The 12,097-nt window shown below is 39.6% G+C and overlaps 2 protein-coding genes across 3 annotated transcripts in view; one reads left to right on the plus strand and one right to left on the minus strand.

Annotated features, from left to right (window-relative positions):
- Positions 1–6,129, minus strand: part of INSYN2B (inhibitory synaptic factor family member 2B) — a 29,957-nt gene extending 23,828 nt beyond the window's left edge. The window contains exons 1-2 of one of the 2 annotated variants that reach the window (XM_054038082.1): positions 4,675–6,129; positions 1,821–1,895 (exon numbers count right to left, since the gene is read on the minus strand). In XM_054038082.1, coding sequence (XP_053894057.1) covers positions 1,821–1,895; positions 4,675–6,071 — 1,472 coding nt within the window. In that variant the 5' untranslated portion in view covers positions 6,072–6,129. Of the gene's footprint in view, positions 1–1,820; positions 1,896–2,636; positions 2,720–4,674 lie in introns of those variants that run through there. The other variant, XM_054038083.1, reaches the window with a different exon arrangement.
- Positions 1–12,097, plus strand: part of DOCK2 (dedicator of cytokinesis 2) — a 500,577-nt gene that overhangs the window by 260,257 nt on the left and 228,223 nt on the right. The gene's annotated exons all lie outside the window — the stretch shown is intronic.

Consider the following 12,097-nt stretch of genomic DNA (forward strand, 5'->3'; position numbering starts at 1 on the left):
TTGCAATCATTGACTTCCTCCTCCAATCCTCCCCTCCTCTTGGTTCCACTCCTCTCTCTGCATAGAATCTCACCAATTTCTTCCAAGAGAAAATTGACAAAACACAACGTGACCTTCCCCCCACTTCCTAGCCAAAGGTCAGATCCAATACTATAGCCTCATCTTCCTTGACCTGTCAGCTGCATTCAACACCACAGATTGTTCCCTTGCTTGAAATCTTGTTTTCCCTTTGCTTCTGTGACTGACCTCTCCTGGTTCACCTCTTATCTCTCTAATTGCTCCTTCAGCCTGTCCCTTAAAAGATCCTCATCATCCCGCACAACTTTTTCTGTGGGTTCCACAGGGCTCTGTCCTTGGTCCCCTTTCTCCCTCTACACCTTCTCTGTGGATAATCTCATCTGTAAATGCAAATTCAACTACCATCTCTGTGCTGAGGACTGACAGATCTACTTTGTTCCAGACCTGTCTTTCTGATCGAACTAAAAACTTGGTCTGCCTCCTTGCCATCTCCTCATGGATTTCTAGCCGTCAGCTCAAGCTTAACAGAGCTAAAACAGAGCTCTCCCCCCACCCCCATCCCACCTCCTTTCTCAGTCACCGTAGACAACACCATCATCCTTGCCTGTCACTCAGGCCCATAATCTGGGTGTCATCTTTGATTTGGACCTCTCTGTAGGTCCTCACATCCAAGCTATGTCTAAGTCTTGCCAACTCTTTCTGCATAATGTCTCTAAGACAACGCCTTTCCTATCCATCCACACAGCTAAAACTGTCATGCAGTCATCCTTGATCAGCCAATGATGGCAGCCTCCATAGTCCACTTGTTAATTTTTCAAACAAGCGCCTTTTTGATTTCTCCCAAGCTGCAGCTGATGCTTGGGAGGAGCTCCTCATAAACATCAGTAAAAGCACCTAGTTATTTTCCTTCGGATTCCTTCTTAAAACTCTTCTTTGCTGTGATGCCTACAAAAAACAACTTGACAATGGTTAGGCAGCTGCTGTGCTGATTGCACTGTCTATCGTGATGACCAATATTGTCTCATTGTTTCTCTGTACTCCGCCACATATTTGTTTGTAGTCATCTGTTCTCTCTTTTCTTAGACTTAGATTACAAGCTCTTTGGGTCAGGAGGTATATTTTTTGTTCGGTGTTCATACAATACCTAACACAATGGGGTCCTGGCCCATGACTATGACTCCTAAGTGCTATGGTATTACACATAAATAAATAATGTGTCTTCAGTTCCCAGGCACCAAGAGATAGGTTCCCACTCTGTTGGTGAGATACCTTTTATGACCCTGCGTGTTTTATTCATGCACATGTATAGCTTCCAGAACACACTGCAAAGTTACTTGGCTATAGCAATTTTAGCTAAATGAAATGGCAATCTCACTAAGAAAATTGTTCCTTGAATTGAAATGTGAGTTCACTTGTGTTCTGTGCTTGTCTACTTTTTACGTGAATTGCAGCTATAACTAACTTGAGTCTGGAGGAGGATTGAATCTTCACCTTTTCTGAGATCTAACTTCATTACAGAAATACCCAAAGGAAATACCACTCAGCAGAGACTGCTTCAAATAATTTCAAAGCATACTCGTGAAAACGTGGCAATATCACGTCAATGGATGTTTCTAGTTTAATTTTCTTTCTTTCGAAATAATGCCAGTCTTGAGAACTTTCTTTCTATGCCTTAAAAGAACACAAAATAACTTTCCACTCTTTTATTAATGATTTACAATAGAAGAACTATAGGTGCAAGGGAAATATTGTATTGTACCCTGATGAGATCTATGCATACTATACCAAGTAGCAGGTGGTACCTGTAAATGATACATGCAGTGTTCTGGCAAGTGCTGCAGTTGTTGAGGTCTTGGCCAGTGCGGTAGAAGTTGCGCCTGAAATAGACAATAGCTGCTGTAATTTATATAAAAAAGTTGTGAACTGAAAAGTTAGAACTCTTATAATAAACCTAACTCCTCTTTCCAGGCATTTTAAGTATCCTAATCACAAATTTAACACTGAAATTTGTTGCTAAGAATCTGGTTTAAAACCAACCAAAGCACATAAATTTATCATCCTGAACCTCTGCCCTTAAGCTCATTTAAACTGTGGTGCCAATATTGTATTCAGGGGATTCTCTGGAAAGCAGGTGATTTTGTACAGCTATCTCTTATAAGAATATCTTTACAAGAACACTTAAATGATAAGAACACTTTTTTGATTGGAACACATTTGAACCATTTGCTGTGCTTTCTGTACGTCACACTATAATCCTTTTTTTTTTCCTTTGCTTTCTACTTTTCCATTCTTTTCTTTTGTCCCTTTCTTTTGAACAGAAAAGCAAGGCAGCTAAACATTCTCATTGAATAGTGCCACAAAGGCAGACTGACATAAATGGCTGTGTCAAAAAACAAGTAATTTTGTGGTTTATCCTATTTATCCTATGTACCTGCTAGACAATTCTTTGTGTATTTGAAAATTAATTTAAGAAAACAAACACTTCTCCTTGTAGCTACTATGAAAGTTGACAAAACGAACAAGCTGACCAGGCAGGTTGCAGAATTGCTGTCACTGGAGATATTCAAGGCTAGGCTTGACAGTCATCTGTCAAGAATGAGTTGGGGACAACTGCAGTAATTTAGTCATGCTGTAGATGTATGTACTGGGTGATTCCTTCCATCCCAGGTGTCCAATCCATTGAAGTCAATGGCAGCTTTATCTGCATAAAAAGTGTATGATTATGCCCAAAATTCTTCTCTGATTGCTTTTCTGAGAACTAATCTCAGTCTGTTCTTTTCAATAGCGGTAGTGGTGCTACTCACAAAAGCAATGGGGATAATTATTACACAGTTTTACTACCATAGTCAACACAGTCACCCAATGATTCTAAAAGATAGATTGAAGCCTGTCACTGAGGCTGAAACAGAGCCAGCTGAAGAGCTTTGCAGTAATTCAGTTTCCAACAATGTGGTAACAGAATAAAAATGAAGAACAAATGTAGCAGAATGGTCTGCATTTCACTTTACAATGCTGCACCCTTCTGGAATACTCAGATACATAATCTTCAACCAGGCTTTTGTCAAATGAGGGCAGACTCTATTTTTGTTGTGTTTGTTGAGGAAGATATCTTCCTCCTTAGAGGTTCCAGAAAATTAGCAGAACTACTCCATGAAGATTTCACCACTACATACCCTGAGCTATCTCCATGGCCCTAGAAGGATCTCTTTGGCAGTAGGTCATCCAGCTACAACGTGCACCTCTCTTGTTCACTCCCTGCATCTTTCTGTAAAGACTCAGGCCCCAGATCATGAGCCCAGGCCCTGCCCATCTTCTTTTGCACTAGAGCCATGCTGTTCCTGCTGCCTGGGGACCTTCTGCAAATGTGAAAGGAAGTGCCAGTGATAAGGATTAAATACTGCTAATGTATATGGCCTGAGTTTAAAAATGTGCAGTTATCTTATTTGCATTTTGTTATTGGTAATTATGAAAGCAAATTATGTGTGCAGTTAAATAAGTTTTGCAAGTGCTATTGCATGTAGCTGTTTTTAATCTTATTTTAAATGCACAAAGGATTGACTAATTATATGCAACATATTCTTAAAAGCTAGAAACCGTCTCTAACTATTGTGTTAGTTTCAAAAAGAGTTCTGAAATATATTCTCAGCAAATATGCTCCAAGTCTGAGCCAGTGGTTTAAACTTGGTGACATTCTGAACCCTGTAAAATGGTATATAAATGTTTTGCACATGTTAGTTTGACATTTTTAATAGTAAGGTGCCTGATCCTGCCACTGTTACTCATGTGTTGCAGTTGCAGACTTGTCCCATTGAAGTCTGAAATCTAATGCGCAATTTGCATTCCTAAATCACATGAGTAATGGTTGCAAGACAGAGCTGGTGATTGGACTGATAACATATAAAGCATGAATGTGGATCATGGACTTTTACTTTCTGTATTGGTAATAACAGAAGAGAAAGCAATAATTCTAAAACTTCTGCTGCCATTTCTTCAAACATGTTCTAGTTAATGATTTTAATATGGTATGTATATAGTACGTACATGGGTCCAAATTTGCAGCCAGAGAGAATGAAGGTCCCAGCTAACCTGCAGAATGTTTACAGCACAGGTGGTGGAAGTGCAAACTTCTTCACACTGCCCTAACAATGTGCCTTATTTCTGTTCTTAAGACACCACCCTAAGAAGTGAGAGGGGCGCTCAGTTTTCATGTTTTTTTCATATGTCCTGTCAATTAGTGCGATTTGTAACCATGCTCTTTTCGTTTTTTTTTTTTTTGTTTTTTGTCACATAGCAACTTGACCCCTTTTAACTGGATTGAAACCACCAACTCATAGGCCATGTGATGTCTGCTTTCTGACACCTTGGATCTGAACCAAAATTATGGTTCAGATGGGTGGACAACATAGATAAGCCTTAACTGAGCCGATGCTTTGTAAGCTCAGTGCTAATTAATGCCAAAATGTAAAGATATTTGCTTGCTCTTTAGTGGCTCAAGTCTATAAAACAGTAGAGAGAATATGATTTTGCAAACATTTTTTTAAATATTTCAAAGGAAGATTTTGAGTAACAAAGATTAAAAGAAAGTAAACAGCCATGTCTGACTTTTTGATAAATTACTTAACAAAATAGTTTTTTTAATATTAAAGTACACCATACCCTTCACTGAGGGCTCTGGCTTTTTCCAGGTCTTGAATTACATTCAAAAGGACTTTAATCTTCTCCTGGTTTGAGTGCAAAGATTCCTCTATGGACTGCAGCCTGCCTTGTAGGGCACATAGTTCGCCATGAGCCAAGTGAATTTGATTAATGTCTCTAATCTCTTTGTTGGTTTCTGGTTTAATTTCATTCCCTGGAAGATGGGACTTTATGTGAAAGTCTTCTAAATAATTGCTATACTCTGGAACATATGACCGTGTAGAAGTTTTATCCATTTCAGTGTGACACGAGGGAATAGATTTTGACTCATTACTGCTGGTCAATGATGTTATTCCATGATTATCATTAGTCAGCACCATACAGTCAGAATCTGTTTCAGGCTCTGTTAGCTGTTGATGCTCTCTAAGAAAGCAATGTGATGAACTCTGATTCGACAGAGGTGATAATGGAGTGTTTTCATTAGTGCTAGTGTCTTTAGTGGATACAGGTAACTCCAAAACACTTTTTGCTTCACAAGAGTCATAATGTGGATTAATTTCATTGCAGTTCCTGGTATTGTTTAAGCAGGAGGGAGATTTTCCTGATTTGGATGGCAGTGTATAGTTTTCATTGGATTGCCTCATAGTAGTAGGAGAACGTACTGAATCATTTAAATCCATGGCCATGTCTGAAGCATAAACGGAAGCACTGTTGTCCTGTGAAGAAGTCAGATGTATGTATTCAGGCACCTGTGTATAAACAGTTGCCTTTTCCAGTATTGCGGAAGTATCTGAGTCTGAGTGGATAGGCCCATTGCTTTGTGCTTTACACTCTCTTTGAAATAACGGATTGGATGTCTTGGCTGTTCTAGATCCATCTTCCAAATGTTTAGTTATTCTTAAATAAGAGAGGTCCAAAGACATGTCTTGTTCAGAAAGATTGCCGTTGACTTGGACAGAGCATTCAGGCTCGGTTGGCATTTCCATTAAAGACTTACTTGTTGTCAGTTTTTTCTTTTTAAAAACTGGAAAATGCTTCCTAAGGCTGGGAGAAGTTTGAATAGCAATATTCCGATGCCCCTTCTGAGCCCTTGGGAATGAGAGAGAATAGTTTGGCAGGTTATGGTGCCTAGATATTTGTGCCTTTCCAATCATGAGCGTTGTGTCTTTGGCAGGTTTAGTGTCCATTTCAGTGACACCAATCGGCTTCTTGTTTGTACCATCATCTTTGAATCGGACTTGCTGAGATTTGCTCCTGCGGTGGTGTGGCTGCCTCATAAAATCAACTGAATCCAGGCTATTCCGTTTGAGTAAAACAGGGCGCATTTTCTTGTTTTGCTGGGCCATTGAATCGCAGTTTGAGGCCTGCAAGTAATAAGTTTCTCTGCGACCCATTTCATTAGGCCATTCTAACAGCATCTGGTGGTTATGCCCCAGATGCAAATGAAGACTTTAACTATTGATTAGGAAACTAATTATTTTCATTCTGTTGGTTTTTATTTATATTTCTAGGTAATCTATTCCATTTGAGATAGTCTTTCAATTTTTCCTCACATTTACCAATAATATTTTGTTACAGAGAAAATTACTAATTAGACCAATCACCAAGATAAACTAAATAATTTAAATATCCAATCAAAGGAGAACATTAATGGACAGAGAATTTGGAATTCTTAAGGTTTACATTCTGAAACTAATCTTGATTTCTCTTACAACAAAAATATAAATTACACTAGTCAAGGTATGTTAACTGTTAACTATTGCAACGATAAATTAGTCAACCACTTTTTCTAATGCCTACTTAGGTAACAGTTAACCCTCCGCAAGAGATTCAAGTTTTGAACTGTGGACCACTTAAATATTTCTTATTTGCATAGAATGTAAATAACATGCATAATAACAGTCTTGGGCAATTGCTTTCCTGATGCATATCTTTGCTGTAGGAATATACCCATTAATATCGAACAGAAATTCTTCCTGCGGTGGTGGTGTTTTTTCTTCTTGTCCCATCTTTCTACTTTAGCAGCTGAAACTAATCTCCTCAAATAGCCAAACAAAGCCAGTGGCTTGTGACCAAGCAAATGTATAGCATCAAACAGGATTCAGTAATTGATGTATGGTCCTTGCTCTAATTCATGCAAGTACAAGACTGAGCATGTCTGAAGGACTGTATCATTCAGATGAGATCTGTAAACACTTTGGCCCCAGGAGAGTGGTCCAGACCAGATAGTCAGCATTTGCAGAATAGCAGACAAGTGTTTTCTGAAAATAAAAAGACAACAGTTGCAATTGAACACTGTCGAATACCATTGAAAAGTCTGTTGAATACTATTATTTCTTCCTGCTGTCTATAAATATTTTTTCATCTGCAGTACTCATGTGAACATTTTAGTGGGATGTCTTAAATGGGAAACTGAAAGATGATATTTCAACTTTGTGAAGCACATAGATATTTATCTACTGTGAAATATCTGAACACAACCAAATGTATTTTCAGAATATTTATTCAATAAAACAGTTTTATTTCCTTTGGCGGTGTGCTCAGGATTGCACATTTATGCTAGGTATGGATCTGAACCTGAAATTGCAGATATGGACCTCCAAGGACTTTGGAGAAATCCAGTTCCAGATCTGAAATTGACTGCTTGAGCTTGTTATGTTTGCAATGGCCAGAAGCTGGAAAATGCACACGAAAGCTCTTCAACTTAGAGCAAGTTCGGGTTCAAATCTAATTCTGGAACTCTATTTTGCAACTCAGGTGCATTCTAAAATATAGTTGTGTGCATATGTATATAGCCTGGGATCCACCAGAGACGGTGATGGTGGATCAAGTTAAATGTTGCAAGTGGAGCCTTTTGTAGGCTTGTGAAATTTCTCTCCTGTGAAGTATAAAATGATTTGTATTTATAAATAAAGCATGCCTAGGGTTACCATACGTCCTCTTTTTCCCGGACATGTCCGGCTTTTTGGCACTCAAACCCCCATCCGGGGGGAAATGCCAAAAAACCGAACATGTCCGGGAAAATGCCGGCCAGGCACTTCCCCTCCCACGGCGTCTCTGCTCCTCCCCTGACTCTTCGGCTCTGTTTAAGAGCCGGGCTGCCCGAGCGCTACCGGCTTCAGGCAGCCCCCATGCCTCCGGACTCTGCGCCACCGGAGCCCGGGAGGGGAAGTGCCCGGCTGCGGGCGCAGGGTCCGGAGGCAAGGGGGCTGCCCGAGGCCCAAGCGCTACTGGCTTCACGGTTTGCCAGGCAGCCTCCAGACCCTGCGCCCCCGGCTGGGTGCTTCCCCTCCCGGGCTCCAGCTGCGCTGGGGAAGCACTGGCCGGGGGCGCAGGGTCTGGGGGCTGCCCGGCAAACCGTGAAGCCGGTAGCGCTCGGGCAGCCCTTTCTGCGTGGCTGGGAGTGGGAGGGAGGAGGGGCGGAGTTAGGGTGGGAAGGGGCGGAGTTGGGGTGGGGAAATGGGCGGGGCCAAGGCCCGTGGAGGGTCCTCTTTTTTTATTTGTTAGATATGGTAACCCTAAGTATGCCTCATATACACATAATTCTCTCTTCCAAGAAATGTGCCTACATCTGTCTGTTCTATTAAGCTACATTTTATCACTTTTCTTTCCAGTCTCATAAAATATCTATAAACATTTTGGTTATACAGTAAGCTTTACCTTGCTGAAAAATTGTTAAGACAATAGTGCAATCATAAGCAGAAAACAATGTGTCTGTTATAAGTAGAGATATCAGTTTACTATGCACAGAAGTGTTATAACCTTGGGAAAAATCCTTTTTCTGCAGCCATGAAATAAATTGCCAGCTATTATCAAAAATGTTTACTTCACGCTATTAACCCTTTCTCAGCTACACTTTCACCACTGGGCTATGGTATCTGCCTGGAATCCGCAACATTCCAAGCTTGGCAGAAAATTTACGATAGCCACTATATTAGTTGTGACAATAATTTATCACAAAAATAACATTTTCCTTTTCTTTCCCCAACAGTATTCAGAGTCAGATGAAACAAGTAATGAACTTTACAAAACTGAAGGCCAGGCTTGGCTTTTGTCAGTCCTAGACCAGTGATAGTTTTAAAATTTGCTTTCACTCAAGCTGCCAGGGTTGAAATTGTATGTTGATATATACCAGGTTCATGTCAAGAACATCATGCTTCACCTTGGCAGCATGTGTACATGCATACTGTACATTCTCTTTATTCACCCACATACTGAGCAAATTTCAAACACCAGGAAGGCTAAAGTGAGATCGTTTTATTGTACATCCTGCTCTTAAATAATAGTTTCTATCCTCATCTCTGCGCATCGGGACACAAATCTCAGGAATCTATTGGCTTTGCACATTGTTCATGATAAAGCTACTGGAAAAAACAGTTCTGGACACATTAAGGGAGAGCTGTTCTGAACCTTTATTTTGGATTTTAATATCTAAACCACATTGGGTTAGTACTTTCTGTTCAAATTGTCAAAATACTCATGTTAGTTGTAGAAAAGCCATTTGAAAACAATTAAAATAGAATGCTACTGTTAATGTTTTGGTAAAGGAAATTTAAACTCTGTTAAAATGGATTACATTTTAAAACTTCATCTTTATAAGCACTTACTAGGCTAAACTTATTTGAATGTGAGCCATGATTCCCGGGTTCTGTTAACAAGCCAGTAGAAGATCTAATACATTAATTCCTCGGGGAACCCTCAAGGGCTAATTTTTAAAAGGGCTGGAGCTCAGTCTCCCTTTTGTGGACACAGTCTTCACTCTCAAACTGAGGGCAAAGATCAGAATACTTGAGCTATCTGATTTATGCCTGTAATCAAGTGGTTTGACAAGAAAATGTCTGGAATCCAGTTACAAATTCTGCCACTGTGAATTATACTTGACAACAGGAGAGCTCTCCATCCTCACCATTCATATTCTGTGTCTGAGCTTCTCCATCTATAAAATGGGGAAAATAATACTTATACAATATGACAGAAGATAATGTCTGATCTAATATTAAAAGGGAGGTGTGTGGCAACCCTACTCCAATTATCGTGCTGCTGTAGAGATTGTCTCAACCTTAGCTATTTTGACATTATATTTAACAGTTATTATGATGTACTTGCATAAATATAATGGCTTCTTGACATCTGTGTGAGTTCTTACTCTCAAAAGTAAGCTTGTATAGAGCACATGTGTGTGAATATACATGCCATGTGGTGGTGATGTCATGTGATAAAATAAATGTATCACGTGCCTTTGGTCACATATTTATCTCCACCCTCTCTCTTCTGAATTTTCCAATCTTTTATGTGGCTTTTGATAGCTACCCATTTCTCCCTCCCCCCACCTCCCCCCCAAAAATGACCTGTCAGAAAAATGTTTCCTTCTTGCTCCTAAATGTGAATCCCTACCAAAAAAACCCAGTTAAACGAAGAAAAATACATTGGCCCAAGGCCTGAGATGTGCAGTATACAATCCTGAACCAGTGACCAGTTTAAAATCCAAAACAACCTAAACTTTAAACTGAGCTTTAAATTTTTATTCTGTTAATATATGGCATATGCAGACTACATGATGGTGTGCTGTGATACAGTCTGCTAAAGCCAGAAGTAATCGATTACTTCAGGATAAGGAATAAAGGCTTATACAATGTAAACTATAGAACCTAGGGCTAGCCAGCATTACTCATGTGAAAAATTAAATGAGATATTTAATGATCCTAATTGTTAAAGGGCTTGTTCTTATGTCTCATGTGAGATGAGCCTTTAGCTGTATCTCCTAAGAACATGATGGAGGTAATGCTAACGTGGATTGGAGTTCCATCTGCTGACTCATTAGCATGACTTCCTGTGTCACCTAAGTACTGCCCATGCTTAATGTTTAGCTTATGAGAACTTATGAGAGAGTGCAATAGGGTGTGTCACAAGATGCAAGGGACACTATTTGGTCCTTGGTGATCAAAAGGTTAACTTGAGTGCTACTTATCTCCTCTAGGAGAGGCGCTATAAGAGTAGCTGCTCAAGAGAAAGGGGGAAGGAATACATTTGGGAAAGTCAATCCCCACCATAGCTCACAAAGGTAGGTTTAACCTTTGAGGGCAAAATACCTTGCTGGTTGTCCTTTTTATTCCCTGCTAACTCTCTCCACCAATTTAGTATATTTCTCAGCTATTGGGTGCCATTGGATGACAGATACAGGAAAGTCTGCTGCCTGATGTGCCCCGCTAGTACAGAGATGTACACTCTGATGTTAATTTTTGCTAATGTAATTTTAGTCTTTCATTCTGTATAGATCATTACAAAAATGAAAACATTTTTTTAGGAAGAGTTTTATATAACATTACCTATAACATTACTGGAATGGGTTACCTTGGGAGATGGTGGAATCTCCTTCCTTAGAGGTTTTTAAGGTCAGGCTTGACAAAGCCCTGGCTGGGATGATTTAGTTGGGGATTGGTCCTGCTTTGAGCAGGGGGTTAGACTAGATGACCTCCTGAGGTCCCTTCCAACCTTGATATTCTATGGTATTCTATGATTCTACTTCACTGCAGGGAGAAAAAAGAAAAACTCTGTTCCATAGGGCCAACATCAGAGAAAAAAAAGATTGCATTAGTTCTAAATTTCTTTGTGTTATGGTAGCAGCTAGAAGCTTGCATCATGGCCCCTCGTGCACTATACCCACACTCTCACAATGCATACACTCTCTTACGTACATGTGCACATGTATATACACGTATACACATGCTTGTGTACACACATGCACCAAATCTCTGCTGCAATAAAGGTAAAACTATAATGTCCAGCTTTGATATCTCCCATCTTCCACCAGTTAATGATTTTATTTATTTCAGTTCTTGTGCATAAATAATCTTTAGTTGCACATACACGCCAAATCTTGCAGTAGCATTACCCACTTCCTGTACCCATCTGCTATGCTTGCAGGCAGTTGGGCTGTTTTAAAGTTATTCTTTTACAAAGAAATTGAAATGGGAGCAGTAAAGGTAGAGCTTTTTAAGTTGTCAGCAGAGCACAGCACTTGTGCTAGAGGAGAAAGCTATGTCAGATGGCAATTATTCACACTGATTTGTACCTGAATCTATGAGAAGCCACATGATGTGGGTACTGTTTAATCTAGCGCTAAATGATCTACTGCCTTTGTAATATTTGGGCTTTGTTACATTGTTTATAATAATCAGAGTTATGAAGTCAATGAGAGTTTTGCTTATGTAAAGATCACAGATTTGGGTCCTAACCTGTAGTAGAAAATTATTTATTTTAAAAATCTTTCTTTCTTAGTGTTTTATCTTCTCTGTACTGTCTTTCCTTTTCTCCCACCTCCATAATGGATGGAGTTGCCATCTATTATGTACAGAAATGGTATAGTGATAAAGCTGTGGAAATGTCATACATTCCTTATTCTGGCTTTATATACAGAGAGGCTCAAGACGCAAATGAGATCCTG

The sequence above is a fragment of the Malaclemys terrapin genome, chromosome 8 (assembly GCF_027887155.1).
Source record: "Malaclemys terrapin pileata isolate rMalTer1 chromosome 8, rMalTer1.hap1, whole genome shotgun sequence".
Lineage (NCBI taxonomy): Eukaryota > Metazoa > Chordata > Testudines > Emydidae > Malaclemys > Malaclemys terrapin.